The sequence below is a fragment of the Chelon labrosus genome, assembly GCF_963514085.1.
Source record: "Chelon labrosus genome assembly, chromosome: 19".
NCBI classification, from domain to species: domain Eukaryota; kingdom Metazoa; phylum Chordata; class Actinopteri; order Mugiliformes; family Mugilidae; genus Chelon; species Chelon labrosus.
Genome location: NC_140352.1, coordinates 15,353,854 through 15,375,785, shown reverse-complemented (window position 1 = coordinate 15,375,785; position 21,932 = coordinate 15,353,854). Strand labels below are relative to the sequence as shown.

Sequence of the window (21,932 nt, the reverse complement as noted above, 5' to 3'; positions counted from 1 at the left end):
AGGTGTGCCATCTTCCAAAGACGCATGAGGTAAACTACCTGGTTATATAATCATATGGTAGTTGTAACGTACACACTGCAAATGAATCCCTCCGGGGAGCAATCGCAATAGGACTGAGACCACCCTCTATGGAACGGTGCGAGCATTCAAGGAGACGTGACCAATTACAGCATAAAAGACATGCAAGAGCGCGACCTCGCCAGGACAACCACAACAGTGGGGGAGCGCGTGGGGGTGGTTAAACGACACCAATATCTTTTGAAGGCTGTATGAATAAGAGCGTGTAAAAACTCCAATCCAATTAATTCGTGACTCATCACCCTGGTAACCAATAAAGGGAGGATGGCAGAGGAGAATGGAGGAGATTATTCTTGTCTGGTAACATCGTGTTGGCATTTTGAAATGATGTTTGAACCCAGACCATAAACTTTTTCTTAATTCTAACCAAACAGCAACTGAAGACGAAACTAATATTTACCTGGTCAAGTATATTATTTTATAAATACCTTATTTTTTTACGACATTCCAAAAATTTTCTTTAAACTCATTAAGAAATATAACCCGGGGATCCACTGACAAGTTTCTATCAGGACTTGGTCATAGAATATCGCATACGTTTTACCAAAAAGAAGACATATCCAAAATTGAAATAAACTTATAAATGAAGCAGCTTATCTGCTAATATCTGCTCTGCCATACAACATCACATCAGTTAACTCTTTGACAGATTTCATAGTGGCAGTTGTATTGCAACAGTGATAAAAGTGCTACGATCAAGATGTTTTTACTTTGGGTACAGCAATTAAGAGTATAGCACCCAGCTTTACTGTAGAATATAAGATTAACTATACCGTCTTAACAACAAGACCCTTTTAATCATGCATGCATAGCGCTATAGATATGCAAAAGCAAACACGCTATTCTTTCTGTTGTGTTTTTATTGCTGTAGCCTTTCTGATCAGGCAACAAAAGCTAAACACAGACACGTTTGTAAGGGAAACTAGTGCATTATTTAGTGTGATTGAATGATTAAATGTAGAACGTGTCAAGAGGAAAGCGTTGGGATAGGGATAATTAACGACTTGCTTGCATCATAATGGAGGCCACGTAATTAACGAGAAAACGCAGTCTCGCTTGTTTGAATGTTTTTCCGCGTCAGACTTAATTGATTTCCATTTGCTTTGTCAGGACAAGCAGTGTTATATTCCCAGAAGGGAATTATTGTTTTTTCTTTTTTCATAAATGTTTGATAAAAGCAAATCAGTGAGGAAATCCATCACAGTGGTTGTTCAGCGTGGCTCTAGAGTTTTCCTCACAGATGAAGTGTTCAGAAGGTCCTTTGAAGGGACTGTTTAATTAGTATCATGGTGTCAGTGTTTGGGCTTTCATTACTATTGAGAATATTTTACTCATGGGCCCTGTTCAGACCTTGTGTTAAGATCCGGTCTGGGCAATCGGGTTGCGTTACCAACGTCTCCAAATGCGTCCAAATGCTCTGTATGTAAAAAAAACAAAAAAAAAACGACATCATTTTGAGTGCAGTAGAAAATCGTAACAGCCGCTGGATCACTACTGCTGCTCCAGAACCAAGAACAACCGAGACTGGTGATGCATAACTTAACCACACATGGCTCCTTATACATCAACATGATCATATCAGTAATTAATGGCATGCCGATGCATTATTTAATCACACTCATGTATTCATATTACGTACTTTCAGGTACAAGGACAGAATTTCTTCTTTAAAAGGCTCTCATTACTAAAGAACAAACATCACTTATGGACATCATTTATAATAGTGTCCATGTGTTTTTTTCTGAATGAATGAGGTAAAATCAAGCCGCATCGCATTCACTCTGCCAAAGGAATGTGGACAAATCTGGACACATGCGACCCAGACCACCTCCAAATGTTGATAGATAGATAGATAGATAGATAGATAGATAGATAGATAGATAGATAGATAGATAGACAACTTTATTGATCCCTTTGGGAGGTTCCCGCAGGGAAATTGATATATGTGGTCAGAGATCGGATCTCTCAAACAAGATCTCAATGCGTCCTGGGGGTGTTTTCACCTGTCTTTTACACCATCCACTTGAGATCGGATTGCCATTATCGGATTTTAATGTAAGGTCTGCAGAGGCAAAAAACTGGTCAAAGCAGCGATACTGCAGGTAAGGAAAATCCAACACACAAGTAAGCAGAGAAGATGCAGTTCGATCTTTAATGGATTCAGTTCAGGAGAAGGTTCAAAAGCAGCCTGGCACAAATCAAATGCTGGAAAGCTCCGGCACAAGGAGCGAGTGGAACTGTACCTGTATATACTAGGGGGTTATTGAGGTGAGTGAGAAGGCGGGGAAGATCACTGACTGCATATAAAGATCCGTGTTACCCACTGATTTCCTGAGGAGAGGTTTTGAAGCTCAGTGCCCATCTGCGGCAGGAAGGCTATATAAAAATTCACCCCGATTAAACTTGTCATGAACTTAGCTATAAAGACCAGAACCAGACTGTACCAACATGTAAACACAATGATTTCTGCTGTGAAGTCAGACATTTTAACACGAGCGTCTACTCATTTTCGAAGCCAGCCTCTAGTGGCCACTTGAAGAACTGCATTTTTTGGCAATTCTGTGTTTGGCTTTATTTTTCAGCCCAATAACTTGCTTCTTGGTAGGAAAGCAGGACTGGTGGCAGTGTCTGACTCTGAAATGGTGGGAGAGTTAAGCATTTTTCACACATGTATTAGACAACAGGAGATTGCTTGTGTCAGACAGGTTCTCTCGACTGGAAATACTACTTGGGGAAAGGAGTGCAGTGTGCAGCAGGGAGGGCATGATGCACTCCACACATTTACCTCCTCTATTCACGGCTATATTCAGCTGGACATTAAACAGACTTTCTTCTCAGTAGCTGGCTGAGTAGAGTCAGTTCAGTGTCTGGCCTGACTGATTTGGACATTCGCTTACTCACACACAGCTCCTCCGCATAATGTCTAGAAAAATTGAGAGCTGCGGTGTATGTGTGAAAACCACCTTAGGGAACGGGGCGACAAACAATCAGAGAATAATAAATAGCTCAAATTGTGGCAAGCGACCAGAAATCCCTGTTTTTGTCAACACTAGGGAATGGCACTTTCATATGCCGTGGATGGGTGTTTATTTTCCACTTGCAAAATGTCATGACGGTGGCCAAAACTATAAATATGATGTTTTTGCTGTGTACATTTGCATTTTTATGTCTTGGGAAAGAGGCGCTCCAGTTCTGTCACCACCCTGAGATCATTGTCTTGAAACAATGGCACCGGGCTGAATATCATTACAGATCTGTTGTCTCTTCACTTGTTTCTGGTGTCTCTTGTGCCTCACTTGGAAGGCGAGCAAGCTTCATATTTGTTGTCACTGTAGAGAAGGAAGCTTTTCGCAGACCCGGCAACGTCGTCATCTGCTCCCGCATTCTGCTTCTCTGATGCTATGGTGTCATGGTTACCTAATCAGGACAGCTCTGCTTGCTGTTGTCCTCTTGCGTTTTTTTTTTAAATTTCCCATTTCTCTCAATTTCAGTTGTGCCATGGTTGGGTTCAGGCAACAAAATCATGTGAGGAGGTTAAGGCAAAAGGCTTGGTCAGGTTTAGGCAACAAAAGTGCTGGTTAGGTTTCAACCGCAAAAACACTTAGTCGAGTTTAGGCAACAAAAACATTTGATCTGGTTCAGGCAACACAAACAGTTTTAGGTTGTCAAAGACATTTGCCTAAATGTATGCAGTGTTCGGTTAGGTTTAGGCAGCAACAATGTTCGGTTTGTTTTAAAGGGGAACTACTGTTTTTTACAACCTGAACCTTATTTCTGGCATAAAATACGATCGTTTACTCACCCATATAACTTTTGTGTCATTTGTAGTCCTTCGGGAGATATTTAGATCAGCGTGAATCCATATAGTGGGAGTGACTGGGGCACCAAAACGCAGCCTCTAAATAACGCATTATCTGCCGCAAAACTCGTTCATTTCACCAATATTTTGTTATCGTATACTAGTGCTATTCCCCGTTGAATTACCTTCTGACCTGGATGATGTCATCTCTTCGTCCACAACCTCAGCATTGGAAGAATGTTCAGCCATGTTGCAAAAAACTAGCAGTAGCAAGCAATTTCTGTTACAAGCAGCAAAAATGTTTGGTTTGTTCTAGGCAGCAACAATGTTTGGTTAGGTTTAGGCAGCAACGATGCTCAGTTAGGTTCATCAGCTTTAAGCAAATAAATTACATTGATAGGTTTATCTGTGAAGGTTCTCAGTCATCCAGGTCATGGTATATCCAACAAAGGTTCAAAAAGATATTGATAGGTTTGGGTAACAAAAAAAGCTTTAATCAGGTACCTGCAACAACAACATCTGGTCTAATTTAGGAAATAAAAATAGTTGGTTAGGTTTGGGCAACAAAAAAAATTGAGAAGGTTTAAGCAACAACGACAGTTATTTAGGTCAAGGCAACGTTTGCATTTGATCAGGTTTGGGCAAAAGAACAGGTGGTTAGTTTGAGGCACCAAAAACACTTTAGGTTCACGCAACAAAATTAGGAGATATATGTGGTACATGCAACCTGTCCAGCGTGTACCCTGCCTCTCGCCCGATGACAGCTGGGATAGGCTCCAGCAGACCCTGCGACCCTTCACAGGAACAAGCTGTTACAGAAGATGAATGAATGAAAGTGGTACAGGCACAAAAAATACTGCCAATTTAAACAGATTATTATTAAAGTTTGCTGTGTCATAAAAACTTTATTTAAATGTCATGATTATTTCACGAATTGCCACGAGACTTCTTTATGATAGTAGTGTCATACCTGGTGTTGTGTGTCGAATTGCAGCCTAGTAACAAGACCATAAGGGACCTGTTTGGCTTCTTTGTAATGTTTCTCCACCAAGTAATCATGTAATTTAACTTCAGCGACAAACACTGAGGGCCTTGCTTTGTAATAATCCCATTTAGTCATTCAGATCGATGAAAGAGACCTATTTTACATGAAAATCAAGGTTTGGCTTTAATGCTGATACTGAACAGTAATTTGTTACATTATTCCGTCCCTGAAAAAAAATTTAGTTAATGCTTTGTCCCAGGGAGAGATAAATGCGCGCATTTTTCGGCACCTGTTTGTCCCTGGGGGAACGGAGTCGCTCATAGGCATTAGCTTCCCCTTGAACTACACAAGCAGCAGCTGCATAATAGCGTGTCTTGATCTTCAAAGAGGCTCTGTACACTTTCTGACATTGCAGAGACAGAGGCGGAGATTGATGGACCATCCTTTCTCTCCACCATTAGGGTTGATTCCTGTTAGTGTGATGGATGGTGCAAGGCGCAGGGACAGCTACTGATAGTAGTTGGGTTGAGCAAAATAAGGCAACCGAGAATATTACAAGATTACAGTTCGAGGAACACCACAGCAAACACAGCAACAGCTTTTTTTTTTTCTTCAGCAAGGTGTTTGCTAGGCCATGGCCATCATTTGTTGCTGGACATAATGATAATCACAGTCTAAATATTAAGTATCAAACATGCCAAAACATTAAGTTAGAGAGTTGTACGAATTATCCAGTGATGATTTAAGCAATTGGTCAGGCACCATTTCTAAGTGGCCTGTAATGTAATAGCTGACATGATGAGCTTGGCATAATTTGCATTTCCACAACAATCCATCAGCACAACAGTCATACTCGTCATTCTGCTGCTCTAAGGTTTTCTGTTCTTAGTCAATATTGACAATCAGTCCTACTTTCTGTCAGCTGCTGTAATGCAGGCATCCGTGGAAAAAAAAACAACTAAAAACTTCTGCACATGTTTTAAATTAAATACCACTGGGAAAGTAAATAAATTGGACTGCTGGAAGGTTTTCTGAAACATCTGTCTGTTTTAAGAAGTTGCACTGAAACAAAGCATGGCAATGCAAAAGGTTCAACTAGTAACTTTGAACGGAAGAAGACATGGCTGTCTTGTGGCACTGGTTGAATGAACAACAGTGGAGGATGGAGGTACTGTAAAACGACTTTCATGCATCTACGCAGCGCCTACTCTGTAGCCTACACGAGAGATAGATATAGATAGATAGGTTTTTATTTGTCACATGCACAGTTATACATAGTACAATGCACAGTGAAATGTGTTGTTGTACCTGCAGCCAGTAGTAAAAAAAATAAAAAATATATAAGTACTACAGTAAACAGTAGTTACACACAAGGTAAGCAATGTAAGTGTAATGTACACCGATAGAGAATTAAAATATTAAAAAGAGGCTTCAGCCATTGTGTGCACAGGTCTTTGTGTACTTCAGGCAGTGGTATCTGGAACTGAACGACTTATTGAAGATGTTGAACAACAGTTACTTTTACTGAGAGACATGGACGTGGAAATGCATTTTGGACCAGTCATAGTTGTTGCTGTCTGTGTTGCCACGATCTGTTGCTACATTTCTGAAATTGTGAATTTCAGACTACGGCACGACTCTGGCACTAGGGTACTGATCTATGCTCCAATGAAATCATAAATTTTGCCTAAAAGCAAGGCCTTTTACTAAGGTACGATCAATTATACTTAAGAAACTGGGGATATAGAAATTAAACCACTCTCTGAGCCTTGTTTAAAGTAAGCAACACCATGAGGCTAGCCTGGCATAGCCAAACTCAGTTCTCATCAGAATATGAGCCTGGCAACACTCCATTGCGGTTTGTGCTGCCATGACCCACTGTCACACTTCCCAGGATGTGCACATCAGGCTATACCTTAGGCTACGGCGTAGGGTCTAGAGCTACACCATAACTACTACGTAAAAGTGACATATGACTATGAGTTAAATTTTACTCCTCTGTCCATCACCACGTAAAGCCTCCCAAACTATTTGATTCGTCTGCTAGACCTTTGCCAGAGCATAATCAGTTCCCAATGGACTGATTCCAGACCAACATTGAGTTATCACAAATTACATTTCTTTAGAGTAGTTTAGGTGTAGCTGTATAGAAAAGTTAACAAACATGGGTATGGTAGACATTTTTTTACGTGACATACGAAGGCAAAATCGAAAGTATTCAAAAAACGGTGAAAACAGGCTAAGCTCCCTCAGGGTTAAGTTGTAGCTTTCATCAGGCAATTTGTATTTTTTGATCCACTAGAATTTAGTTTATTCGAAATGCAACCTCGTTAGTCCGCTGAAGTGATGATTAAAAAAAAGGCACCGACTGACTTTGATGTGTTCGAAACAAACAACCTGAAACCACGAACCAGATGAAAACAAAAATAAATAAAAAGATGCGGATGTGCAGTGGAAAGAGAGAGGTTACAGATGAGTCGCAGTCAGTGGAAAAAAAGCAGTGTGTCAGTGGGTGAGGAAGAGAGATTAAAGGGAGGTTCAGTGGGAATGAGCGGCTGCTGTGACAATGACCTGTCAGCGGCAGCGCCATCAGAGCAGAGTCGCCTAAAAGAGCATGGAACATTAAGCAGGACACACACACACAGCTATAGTTTACACACAGAAACACGTACACAAGTTGGTGCACACATTTCCTCTAGGGAGTGAAAACAGGACAAAAGCGAACAGGCCACATTATTAAACGTCTCTCGTATCTTTCATGACAGAACTGAAGACCCACAGCAAGCTGCGGTAATCTTTAATCTTCGTCTCTTGTTTTTCTCGACGGGAGCTTATTCAGGCTGTTTACTCTCTGACACAGCAGCAGCGTTTTGTGGCTTTGTAGTAGCTGTTGTGATTCCCTGTCAGAACCGGCACGTTGCCACCGTCATATAGTTGCATGAAACATTAATAGGACACCCCCACTAAGTGTGTCAGTAAGAACAAATTCACTGCTTGTTGGGATATTTCCTCCAAGTCTGTGCATTCTACTGGATGGATGAACACCATGCTTTGAAAATATATTCCCTCCTGTATTGCTTGACAGCGGTGGTGAGGACCGCTGTCTGACATATCCCTCCCGGAGACTGTCAGTGCTCATGAGTCATATTGTTCACCCATTGTTTCTTGTGCATGCACGGGGAAAGGTTTCATCAGACGATAGACGTGACCGCTCACAGAAATAACTAATTCATGCGTGCTGCAATCCAAGCCGCAGAGGTACAGGTTTGATTTTGGTCTCTGTGCTGTAACAATCCATGATATAGCTATTCACTTAACTGCCACTGAAACACAAGTAAAACCTGACAGGTGCGGGGGTGTTTCGTGCTCCCCTGCTAACCCTCAACTCTGTTTTGGAAGAAAGAAAAACTTCCAGCTCAGTGGATTCGTAAAACGCTCCCCCTCCCCCACCGCCTCACATTTCCGGCTGTGTAGCAGCGCTACAGGTGAGGCGCCGCCGTTGGGATGCCTTTATTCTGGAGCCACAAGAGCAAACACTGCAGCTATTTTTCTTGCTAATGTAATGTATGACCTCCTCCAGAGTTCAATCACAACACAGCATCAGTGGTGCTTATGAAATTAGGACTATCTCAGCTATTAAGTTATTATTTCATTATGTAAGAACTTGAAGACAAAGGAAGTGTTTTTTTGGACTTGTGTCTGTGATTTAAAAAACTTCTAGGGTGCCCCTAGCCTTGTACCAAAACACTGAGACACACGCAGCTCGTGTTTTATTCAAACGCAGCTGAAAAATGTCCTGCGCACATAGTTTCAATAGGCCCTCTAGCAATTTCAGATAGTTCCAGATGATAGAGAGCAACGGAAACCCACACCATACCCAGAGGGTTATTTTTCCCACAATGGCACTCCGGTATGACGGCCGGCCAATGGGAAGCATATCGGAAACGGTGTGCATTGTTAACAGAGGTAATAACAGGTGTTAGATTATGACGAAGTGGCCCCTGGGCTCTTAAAGTCTGCAGAGGAACTGTGATCAGGATCGGTTACTCTTTGTGTCAGCTTTTCACTTTTCTTTTATCCATCTTTTTGCTCCATCCATTCACTTATCTAGTTCTCTCTTACTTTTTCCTCAGCTTTGCCACTTATTCTTGGTATAAGGCAGCTTGATGTCGGCTCTGGGTGTCTCAGAGAGACATGACACAGAGGAACAGGAATGCACAGAACTTGTAAAAAAAAGATTCTTGCACACTAGAAACAGATATTATATACACACAAGCCACACAAATACTGCTTTTTTATGCTTAAAACTTACTCCGTACCCAAAGGAAATGAGCCATAATTAAAGCAAAACTACAAGACTACAACAATAAGTAGCACTTACTGGTACTTTCACACAGTGAGTGTTCGCCGCAATCAACTCAGTGGTTTCCAATATACATAAATGTGGCTGCAAAGCGGCTAAGAGAAAGCAAGTGATTACTGAAGTAGGTTTATAAAGGTAAACATGTACTGTATGCATACCTTTAATTTGAATTAACACAACTGCATGCCGTCTGGGTCACACTGCTAGCTTCCTGCTAAACAACACAAGAGCCACAGACTTTGAATAACACCTCAGATTTCCCGCTAAAATCTCTGTTATTTAACTTAGAAATAAACACGTCTTGTGCTGAAATTCAGCTTGTTGAGCAAGATTGGAAAGATGAAAGTGGGAAAAAATCCACATTACAGGATGCATAGCTAGTTGACCCCTTGTTGGGTTACTGATTGGTCTGCTGACCAACCAGACGGTTCCTACCCTTTGTCAGGTCCTGACCTCCTATGTTACCATTGCCAAGTTAGAAAAAAAATAGCCATGCGGGGGTCTATTCCCATAGAAAACACTAAAAACCTGTATTAAACGAGTCCTGTGGTAACGTGGAGGCAAAACAGCTAATGTTAGCAACCTCTGTAATGTTAATAGGCCGTGGGAAAGGTTACTTTAGCAGCCACTTCAGTTTAGTTTAATTGTGTTATGTTTGGCTATTCCCTCGGCTGAACTCACGCTTGTCAACTCTACGTTTTTCGCATTTTCTAAAGAGTCATAATTGTGAGTTTAAATGTTGTGGGTACAGCGGAGGAATGAGCCATAAATAAAAACTGGTGTAAACTCTAGCACTTGTTGAACAAAATGCCAAACTGATATCCAGTGGAGAAATGCTGGATGCATAACTAACTGAACCTTTGTTGGCCTTCTAATTGGTCTGCTGACTGTCAACCAGACAGGTCCTGACGCCCTATGTTACTGTTACAGATAATAGCCATGCAGGTGTCCATTCCCATAGAAAAAACACTGGAGACCTGTCCACTTGGCATTTTAATTCAAAATTGTGGGTACAGTGTGTGAAACATACACTGCCTGGCCAAAAGAAAGTCACCACCTGGATTTAACTAACCAAAGATACTCCTATTGGATATTTACTGCATGAGTGATTATCTTTCAGCTGAAAACAAGTTATTTAACCCCAACTGATGCAATGAGTAGCTTCTCAAAATTGGGTTAAGAACTGTCCAACGCATTATTAAAAACTGGAAGGATAGTGGGGAACCATCGTCTTCGAGGTAGAAATGTGCTCAGAAAAAAATCCTGATTGATTGTGATCTGTGATCACTTAAACGTTTGGTGAAATCAAATCAAAGAAAAACAACAGTAGAACTCAGGGCTATGTTTAATAGTGAAAGTAAGAGCAAGGGAACTCAAGGGATTGGGACTGAACAGCTGTGTAGCCTTAAGAAAACCACTAATCAGTGAGGCTAACCGGAGAAAAAAAAAAGGCTTCAGTTTGCTAGGGAGCATAAAGATTGGACTCTGGAGCAATGGAAGAAGGTCATGTGGTCTGATGAGTCCAGATTTACCCTGTTCCAGAGTGATGGGGGCATCAGGGTAAGAAGAGAGGCAGATGAAGTGATGCACCCATCATGCCTAGTGCCTACTGTACAAGCCTGTGGGGGCAGTGCTATGATCTGGGGTTGCTGCAGTTGGTCAGGTCTAGGTTCAGCAACATTATGTGTCCAAAGAATGAGGTCAGCTGACTACCTGAATATACTGAATGACCAGGTTATTCCATCAATGGATTTGGGGCATATTCCAAGATGATGGATGCCAGGATTCATGGGGCTCAAATTGTGAAGGAGTGGTTCAGGGAGCATGAGACATCATTTTCACACATGGATTGTCCACCACTGAGTCCAGACCTTAACCCCATTGAGAATCTTTGGGATGTGCTGGAGAAGGCTTTGGTGGTCAGACTCTCCCATCATCAAGATCTTGGTGAAAAATTAACGCAACACTGGATGGAAATAAATCTTGTCACATTGTAGAAGCTTATCAAAACAATGCCACAGCGAATGAGTGCTGTAATCAAAGCTAAAGGCGGTCCAACAAAATATTTTTGGTGGCGACTTTTTTTTTTTTTGGTGTGGCAGTGTATATTTTATAGACATATATAAACTGATGAAAACTGGTGTAAAATGTAGTCATTTTCCAAGGTCTGCCAACGATACCAAGGTTTCTAATATTAGCTGTCTTACCTTCATGCTACCTCTGTTATTACAGGGTTTCAATCCCTATAGGATTTTTCTGGAGGAATGAATCCCTGGATTGCTATTGTTGGTTTTACCTAGCAACGGCAACATAGGAAGTCAAACCTCGACAATGAGAAGGAGCCCCCTGGTTGGCGGTCAGCAGATCCATTAGAAACCCAACAAAGGGTCAACCTGCAAATGTCACACAGGAGTGCAACAAAAAATTAATTTGGTGGTCCATTGAATGCTCTATTAATAACACCGCACTGCTAACCATCCTCCAGCCTGCAGCTCCATTTTAAACTGTATGCGATAACCTGAGCGGGACTTTAAATTTAGTATATGGGAAAGAATGAATCTTCCGCAGCAGAGTGGCACCATGCGGAGTTAACTGCTTTCTGTCTTAACACTCAATAAGCACCAGAAAATAAATAAGCTGCGCAGAAGGAAATTGGTTTCCATCAGTCTTTCAACAAATAAAAATAAACGTGCTGATTCTGGCACCAGAAGATAAGTTGTGGCCCTTTTTTTTTTTTTTCAGATTCAAGACGTTTGTCCTCTGTGACCCTCCCGCAGCAGGGCGGTTTTGGCTTATTTTGACAGCTGTGCGTTTGTGATAAAATAGCGTGTGTTTTTGTGGAAAGGCTGGAAATGCAAAGCTCAAAATTAGCTCATAGGTGAGTGAAATGTTTGTTAAATAGAGTACTTTTTGGAGTACTTGGATCAGTGCTGTCATGTTTGACATGATGCCGGTGACTAAACTACCATACAAACAACCCGTGGGCACAGTTTCCTCCTCAACGCTATGTTCTGTAATGCTAGCTGTGAGGAAAACAGACGCAATTAGCATGTTTTAGCATAGTAATAGCCTCGCTGTTAATTGCATGACGGGACGTGACAGCTTGTCAGCGTGTGAAGTGACTTCAAGACCGCGTTCCTGGGACGAGATGCAAAGCAGCCTGTCGGATCTGATTCCCCGTGAACACATGCACTTCAAAAAAAGTACACTTTGCACAGTTACGTCCCGGTCTGTGACCTTTTCACTTTACCGTTTTTTGCTTTAAGTATTTAAATAAGTAGGCAGGCATGACAAAGGGGACATCAGAGGAGAAGGGCGATGCTCAGGGTGTGCAGGGCATGCAAAGAAGGAACTGAGGCAGGCTCTGTACGGTATTCATGACTGCAGAAATCCCTCATAGTGCAACTTTTATGCAGCAAGTTGTAGAAGAATTAGCCTCCCAAAGTGTACACTAACATCTCAAACAGACAATTCCCAGCTCCTTGTATTAAAAAGTAAGATTCTATTTACTCAGTTCGGTAAATACGTGATATTCTTACGGTGAAAGTTTCACAAGGGGAAACCTGTGCCAATACTGCAGGTTTCATCAGCAGCAACCTGACTGCAGACGACGAGCGCAAATAAAAGAAATCAACGCTTTGGACATCAAGCTCCCTGCAAGCCCCTTTGCCGCGGGTAGATCACAGTGTTCTGTTTGAAAAGGCGACCCCAATTATGGCTTTCAGCGCATACATTCTGCTTCTACCCTTATTGATTTGCTCACCTTTTTGTTGGATGTCGTCTTTCATCGTTCCCCTCCATTTTTCCAGAGTAACAGAGAAGTGAGAGGACACAAAGTAAGATATATCAGTGCCTTTTTTTTTTCTTTTTTTTTTTGATCTGCAGAGGGCTTGGCTGTTGGGGTTGGTTTTGGAGCCGTTGGGAAGACGCCGTCTGCTACCTTTGAGAGTGCCAGGTAAGGCTGATAACGAGGCAATCAAGCAAGCTCACACAACACATCTTTGATGATGCAAAACATCATCTTTCTAAACTTGTGGGAAATTAATGAGTAATTAATTGATTTATCCTTAACTTTGGGTAAGAGCTGTGACAGGAACGAGCAGTAGTGATGACATTAACATGATACAATTATTATGAGATAGTTACGTTCATGTATAAAATTTAAAATGATCTGCTGCTGCTGTTTTTTTTTTTTTTTAGTGTATATAAGATGACTGGTCAATTTTTCCACCTGTGTCCGTAAATGTGGGGTGTTGCGTGCTGCTGACATCTAGTGGTTCCTTCGTGGTACTCCAAGTACAAGTGGAACTCCCCCAGAGAGATCCATTAGAAAAAAGTACCCAGCCTAATCTGATGAGCCAGCACCTGATCGTGCTCCCTCTGTGAATCCATTTGCCAAAAATAAAAGTGAACACGCTCACCCCTTGAACAAACACTTCAGAATCAGGCACCATTGAAATCAGTGCCGGCTGGTGGAATGCACATGCAACGGAGGAAATTGAGGACGGCGCTTCCATTTTGGAGAGAAGCAGGTTTTTTTTTTTTTTGCAATATTTGGAAGCAAGTCAGCATTTTAGTTAAAATCATGTCAATGAAACTTTTCTTTTTTTTAGAGTGCTAGTGTAGTTGCACCCGTCACCCTTCTGGAGACAATGACAGGCTCATTTTCCAGTTTGCTGTCAGCTATTAAGACACGAACTGCTTCACTGTCAGTATCCTTGGCTTCAAGGATCAAATGAATTTGGTGGTCAGCTGGGTCAGTTAGGTCAATATTTTATGCCTCTCCATCAGAAGAGCAGTCAGAAATTCTAGGTCGTTGTTATTTGTCTGGTTTTCACCCTTTACTGGGATGATCTTTCATGGTTTTACATCAAAAACGAATCACTTCTCTGACCCTATCACCCTTTTTCTCTGAAATGTGCTTCAGCACTTTGAGAAATCACATGTTTTAAAATGCTTTCCATTCAAAATGAATGGGTTTTAAGGTTGTTTCGGCTACAAACGCTCCAATAACGATACAAACAGTATCCTAGCTGTACACGAAATTATTTTTCCAGGCAGGACTTTGGCAACCTGAAGGCGTCGCGGTCGCAGCCATGCCGGCAGCTTTGCAAGGCTGCTAATACTGTCACGCTACAGGCAGTAACAATGCTTATGTGTTCAATGAATTTCGTGTAAACCTGCTAACATTAGCAAACAAGCACACATAAAAAAATCCAGCTGATTCTGATGGCATTGCTGTTATTTTTGCAAGTTTATAGATGGAAATGAAAGTCGTCCATCGGGATGCATCCTCTGGGAACCATGCACGTGTTTACCAAATTGCTTGGAAATCCATCTGACAAGTTGGGGTACAATACATATATCATTATACAATTTTATTTTTTTTTGGTCTGCAGCAGTTGACCAGAGTGTGGCAGCGTTTTGGTGCTGTGTGTTGTGCTGACCTCCAGTGGTTACATATTAGTACTGCAGTGACAAGTCCTAAAACTGGGGTTTCAAAGGAGACAGAGACAAGGAGGCAGATGATATATATATATATATATATATATATATATATCTTAGTATCCATGCCAAATAAATGCAGTAAATCTTTGCCAGACTGTGAGTTTCAGAGGTCACTGGCCTTTTGTAAATAGGTTCAAAGTCTTCCTTGAAAGTGTTTTCAAAAGACAACAACCAGAAGTTAAATATTTTATGTTCCTTTATCATTTATTGGAGCTCGAGGCTTTATTTCTTACTGACATGTTGCTTCGAAATGTAGGTGGTCGATGTTAGGCTTGGAGATAAAATGTGCTATTTTGTCTCACTAGTGTTGGGATAGTTGCTTGTAAGTCTGAAAAATGATTATTTGCCCATGCAATCTCATTCTTAGAAAAGATATGGTCAACTAGCGTGTTTGTACTGAAGCAAGAGGACTTGAAACATTTAATTGGATCATCAGAAATCTGGTTCTCGTAGTATCTGAAACAGCAATGTGTAAACCCACCGATACCGTATACACCTCCGGCAGCCATAAGAGCATATAATTGTTTGTCGTCCTCTAAGCCAATGGCAAGAACAGTTCCTAGGTAGTGCTTGTATTTATCCAAAAGATGTCTGAGATGTTGCTGGTAAACCCCTGCAGCTCGCATGGCCCTGGACCCGTCTGTTCCCTCCAGATGAGCCTGATGGATCAACATCTGGGTGTGGAAGGCAGCACCGTTCACCCACTGCTTGAGAAACTGAGTGCTCATATGTCCATCTTGCGCCATGGAATTCTTCGAAAGAAAAATTAGATTTACAACATCACAGAGTTAATACAGATTGTGCAACTTTCTTAGGATGATCCTTCAAGTCCAGATGTATGAATTTGGCTACTTTGCACCTTTAGCCGCGTGAGCCGGGCACTAAGATCGATCTCTATCTGCCGGGTCTCAGCCAGTTGGTGCTGTGGGTTCCCCAAGTTGATCTGCAGACGCTTCAAGTACTCGTCCATCAGGTCTCGGACCTCCAAAGATGAAGAGTGGAATGTTAACGTTCTCAACATTTCTACAAAAAACGACTCAAAACATCAGCGGATTACCCTGAAAGTAGTCAGAGAGCCCAATCAATCACATGAAACAGAACTATGATGATTGTGTATTTGTTTATTCAGGAAAATGAACCAATATTACATATTTGTGAGTTGCAAAAGTAAGTGCACCTCTAGGATTACAAGGTCATTAATTAGATTAGATCAGTTCAGAAGTGTTTCCAATCAATGTGATGAGACTGGTTCAGTCCGTTTTGTTAAAAATAAATAAATCAGGGATTTGTCAACATCTGATCTTCACGACAGAATGTTTGTGGAAGTTTACGATAGCACAGACAAGGGAGCTCTCTGATTTTGGAATCCACAGTCAGACAGGATTATGAACCAGTGGCGGACATTGAAGACTGATCCATTAAGACGCATAATAGTCCAAGAGGTCACAAAGGAACCCAGGTTAATCTAAGCAACTACAGGCCTCTCACATTGGATAGTGTTAATGTGCTTGAATTTCAATGACTTGCCACCATTATTTAGTTGGTGGTATTATATTAATAAGATACAGCACAAGTCTTCATACAAAAGAATGGTTAAAGAAGAACAAAATTAAGAGGTTGAATTCAAATTAAGTTTAGCTTAGTCTAGTTTAAGAGTCTATGCTAACAGCTCTGTGAGGCTGCCATGCTTTGAGCATGTACACAATTCTTAGGATGAGCCTGATCCTTCTTTTATGTCCACTATCTGTAGTGTGTTAGTACACTATCATTTGGAGCTGTTCACAAACCAGTTTGTTTCACAAAGAAAGTTTTGACATAGTGACGGGCCTGAATGACAATTCAGTGCACCAGCAAAGTGACCACAAGTTATCACAATGGCTCTTAGCGCAACATTGCTCTACAGCCGTGTGACTAGAATCGAGACTAAAATCTAAAATATCTGTCAAATAACTTTACTTGTTAATGTGTAGTTGCCTTTTGGCTGTAAATGCGCTTACCTGTCAATTTTGAAGCCGTGCCACTGTCCTGAATTGAACAACGCCTCAGCCAACGTGTCGAGGTTGACTTTCTCCTCCTGGGACTCCGACTGACCCATTTTCTGTTTCATTGTGTGCATGGAAGCAAGAAGAGTGGAGAACCGTCTGATTATTATCCGCACACTAACTAACTGTCCCACACAGGACTTCCAGCACACTTCTGTGCATTGTTAACAATAAATTCTGTATAGCTTTGGAGAACTGACAATCTAGTATTCACTCCCACTTCAAATGAGCATATTTTAAAAGACAGCTCGCCAGCTTCAGATTGTGACCAAAGGTTATTCTTTTCCTCTCTGTCCAGTTAAATAACCCACTTGCTAGCACCTCTAAAGCTCACTACTTAGCATGCCATGCTTCAAGTGTTAAATCTAATCAGGAGCCAGGATATGTTTCCAGTCTTTGAGCAACAGTAAACTGGCTTATCGTACCTTTCTGGGCAGTCAGCTGAGGTGGCTTTTTAGGAGCAGTGACTTCCTTGAATCCGTTAGCTGGCCAGCTATCTCAGGATTACTCAGATCCCACACAAGTCCCTTGGTTAAGCAATATTTTACCTACTAATTTGTCAATGAGACCAACAGCTCAACAGTCCCACCATAACTATCAGACAGTAGTCACCTCCTCCAAAACTGTTATTTAGATTTTCTTTAGATGTTAAGACATCCACCTTGAGATTCCTTCTGCTATGGCTGAACCAAGTCAAGAAAAGCAGAACTACTTGACTATGAGCAAAATGTAAACTCACCTGGCAAGAACAGAACTGTAAAAAGGATCAAGCAGTGACAGTGCCGCCGGTTGTGTTCCTCTAGCTGACAAGATTTTGGTGCATTTATTAAAAAAAAAAGTTCAAAGCTAACATTTCACCAATGAAGATGTTTGTTGACGCAGATGTTTGACATGACCCAGATAAGAGAAAGGACATCAGGGAGAGAGAAGTGAAACTAGGGCAGAGATGAATGCAATAACAACTGCATGGAAAGTCACTCATACTTTAAACCGTTTACATTTCTTTTTCGGTAAAAAACAAGGATTGAAATATACTTAGACACCTTTTCACAATTATGACAACAAGTTTGACACTATAAGGGAGAAATCCTATGAATCTCTAATTTCCGTAAGGAATTTTGCATCCATACTGAATATGGTAACAGCTGAATTATGATGAAATCTTAAACAGACATTCATGGTCCCCAGAGAAAGGAGCCTGGTAAATTTGTCTTTGGCACCACTAGGTTTTTTGGTTTTAGTTTTCAGTGTTTTTCAGTTTTGTTTTTTAGTTTTAAGGACTCTCAGGTGAATTACCGCAAAATTTAGTTCACATTCATGGTTCCCAGAGGATAAATTCTAGTCCATTTTCCTGTACCACCTCTAGTACTTCAAAGGTTTCCACATATACTCCAAAGAGTACTTTACATGTCTTTACTGTACCAACTGTGGACACATTTTGTCGACAGACAGACATTCATGGTGCCCAGAGGATGAATCCTCATAACTTATCCTCAGTAGGTCAAAGGTTTCACTATAACATTATGACCGGTGAAGTGAATAACATTAACCATCTTGTGACAGTTCAACGTTCTGCTGGGAAACTTTTGGACATGGCATTCATGTGGATGTTACTTAGACATGTACCACCCACCTAGACCAGAACTGGCGTCCCCACCCCATAGCAATGACACACCCATAGGACCCAAAGGCCCTCACTAACAACATTCTGTTGCCAGACACCACAGGACGCCCTCAGAAGGCCCATGTCCATTCTATGATGAGTCACAACTGTTTTGGGGGTACAAGGGAGACCTACACAATATTAGGTCATAATGTTATGCCTGAACGGTGTATAATATAATTATAGGGGTAGCCTCATTGCGCTGCTAGCAGGACTTTCTCTTCATTTTCCCTTTTTTTTTTTACCATAAGCCCTAAATGTTCAATGGTTGTTATTGATTGATGTGGCTGTTTGTGTTCCATCAGAAATTTGGCCATTGGTATTGGCATCCAGAATTTCCCAGAAGGCCTGGCAGTGAGCCTCCCGCTCCGAGGTTCAGGGGTCTCGACGTGGAAGGCGTTCTGGTAGGGAAAGACCCATGTCTGTTTGTGCCATAATTAAAAAACTCTTTGCAATTGCTACATTTAAATGTGGTTCTATAACATGGCTTGTTCTCCCCTCAGGTATGGCCAGCTCAGCGGTATGGTAGAGCCTGTCGCCGGGCTGTTGGGCGCCGTTGCCGTTGTTTTGGCAGAACCCCTGTTGCCATACGCATTGGCATTTGCTGCTGGGGCGATGGTCTACGTGGTGGTGGACGACATCATACCTGAGGCTCAAGTCAGGTGAGAGGGAGAAGGAGGGAAGGTGGAAGACAAAATGTCTGTGAAGGTTCTCAGTTATCCAGGTCACGGTATATGAAAAACACGAGGGCAACTTGACTTGTTGGGTTTCTTGAAGACGTTTCACCACTCATCCAAGTAGCTTCTTCAGTTCTGGGGAGTTCAGATTTTTAATAGGAACATCTGTACGCTCTCATGACTAGGGTCTGTTACCGACTAGATACTTACCTGTAAACCTTCTGTTTTCTCTCCCACATGAATGGTACTCTAATGATGCATTGTTGGCCACAGACTCGAGTCTCAAGGTGTGAACAGGGGTGAACCATTTTGGGCACAGATGTTAGCACTGAGTTGTGAATACGCAGATTATGTCACAGTCCACCTCCCCTGTTCTGAGAAGGCTTCTCCAATTAGTTTCACCGTGTGTTTTTAAAATATCTGCCTTCCACTAATTTCCCGTTTCTTTGCTCCAACTTCTCGTCACTAGTGGAAACGGGAAGCTAGCATCCTGGACCTCCATCCTGGGCTTCGTGGTGATGATGTCACTAGACGTGGGGCTGGGCTGAGGTCACCGTGACGACCACGACGTCATCACCGTGACGCTGACCTCCAAAGGGGACCAGATGAAGCGTTTCATTCCGGAACAATGTTAATCGATTTAGCTTGAATCTACTTGAAGTTCGCCGGTGATAAGAGAACTGTTTTATAAAGCAATTTGTAAGGACGGCTGTACTTGAACATTATCCCAGTCATGAGATTTCCTACGAGTAAATGTAGAACTATTTCATGGCGTTGCTGCTTTTCCAGAAACCTTATTTTAACTAAACAAAAACAGTCCGTCATGAAAGTTAAATGAATGTTTTTAGGTGACTTTTTCCAGTTTCCTCATAGAGGCGATACTTGAAGTCAGGCGTTTGATTTGGTGATTCATGGGATGGCCAATGAATGATTTGTTTTTCTTTTACTCTATTGCTGCATCTTCTCTGTTGTCTATTAGTGGAAAACACTGCGGCACAATACGACCAACGTGTGATTAAATATGGAATTCCAAATATGACTGTTTGAAACTACGTCATCCTTTTTTTTGGGGGGGGGAACACAAACTTGTACGAACGTCTTTCACTGATTTCCGAAACGTCTTCAGATGACATTTTGTCTGTCTGCTTCCGAATGAGGTGCCTTTCTTCTTTCCAGGGCACAGTTTCCTGCCGTCCACAGGTCAGTGTGAAGAATCAAATGTCGTTGTCCTTGTGTAATTGTGTAAATTAGTGTAACCAGCTAACACTGAATTACATGTGGAATATTTATATAATTAAACGAGATAATGATTCTCTGGTTTCTTCAAGCTCCGATTTTTTTCTCTGCGCGTTTGTCTGTCTGCCTGTCTTTGTCATTTGTCTTACAAATGAGTCCAAAAGGTTTCTGGGAGCTCATCGCATCTTTTGGCAAACACCTGGAAAACGAGGTCTACGATCCTGGCAAGTCTATCCGAAGAGGACCCGCCCTGCACTGAAACAGCCAGTGACACAGGTGACATGTCCGAGAGGCATGACTATACAGCTTTAGGTTTCATTTTTAAAACATTAAATAAAAAATTAATATATAGTACATTTACTGGAAATCCTAAAGTGTATGATTGCAGTACAGTCATTAAGCGTGTGTGAAGGATGAATAGTAATGACCCTTACTCAACCTCTAGCACCACCATGTGGTTCACATTTGTATTTTTGTCTTTCGTCTCGATGACTATTTGGTGGATCTCCATGACATGTGCTGCACACGTGTTCTGCTGAATGTTAATTATGTTAGTCATCAAATTTTCACACTGAAGACTCAGTTTTGCTCTTGAGAGGCTTTACACACAATGAGCCCTGATTGTGTCAAGGAACACTCATGTCAAGAGCTTGTTATTGTATTTCAGTTAGGGATGCACTGATGCCCTTTTGTACCAGAGAATTTCAATGAACCTTCTATCACACTTTTGTATTTCAAAGAACAGGTTATTAAAAAGTATGAGTCAAGAGATGGATACAAACATCCATCATTAAGAAATTAAAGGAACCGGATGTGTAGGTCTGCCTAGAGCAGGCCGTCCTCACAAACTGAGCGAAATGCACAAGACCTAGTGATGGAGGCCACCGTTGACTGTCTGCAGGTGGTAAAAGCTCCAACAGCTGATGTGGGAGACACCGCATACAGGAAATGTTGCATGGGTTCTTCATCGGTCAAAGCTTAAAGGGACGGTGGCAAAGAGAGACGGAACCTCGGATGGGCATGTGGGAGACTCCAAGTTCAACTGGAAGAAGATTCTTTGGTCTGATAAAATGAAAATGGAGCTTTCTGGTCTTCAGACCAGACGCTATGTTTGGCAGAAGCCAAAACACTGCAATTCACCACAAACGCATCTTCACCCACCATGAAGCATGGTGGTGGTAACATCATGCTGTGGGGATGCTTCTCTTCTAAAGGTAGAGGGTAAAATTACTACAGTGAAATAAATAGAAATCCTGGAGGACAATCTGATTAAGTCTGCAAGGGAACTATGACATGGGCGATTTACATAATAACATTATGACCACCTTCCTAATATTGCGTAGGTCTCCCTTGTGCATCCAAAACATTCTGAGGGTGTCCTGTGGTGTCTGACAACGGAATGTTGTAAGTTAAGGAGAGGGGCCTATGTGGATCAGACTTGTTCCAGTGCATCCCACAGATACTTAATAAGTCTGTGCTGTTTTTTTTTTTTAAGTTGTTCCTGAACCATTTCTGTGTGTGTGCCTGTGTAATGCTGCATCCTGCTGGGGATGGCTGCTGCCATCAAGGAGTGCCAAGTAA

The 21,932-nt window shown here is 41.7% G+C and overlaps 1 protein-coding gene across 1 annotated transcript in view; it reads left to right on the top strand.

Moving 5' to 3' along the window:
- slc39a11 (solute carrier family 39, member 11) overlaps positions 1-20,430 on the top strand; it is a 149,333-nt gene extending 128,903 nt beyond the window's left edge. Inside the window, exons 7-10 of the mRNA XM_084567990.1 lie at positions 13,111-13,180; positions 18,744-18,842; positions 18,942-19,100; positions 19,585-20,430. Of these exons, the coding sequence (XP_084424116.1) occupies positions 13,111-13,180; positions 18,744-18,842; positions 18,942-19,100; positions 19,585-19,663 (407 nt within the window). The 3' untranslated portion in view covers positions 19,664-20,430. The remainder of the gene's footprint in view (positions 1-13,110; positions 13,181-18,743; positions 18,843-18,941; positions 19,101-19,584) is intronic.
- The last annotated feature ends 1,502 nt before the right edge of the window (positions 20,431-21,932 follow it).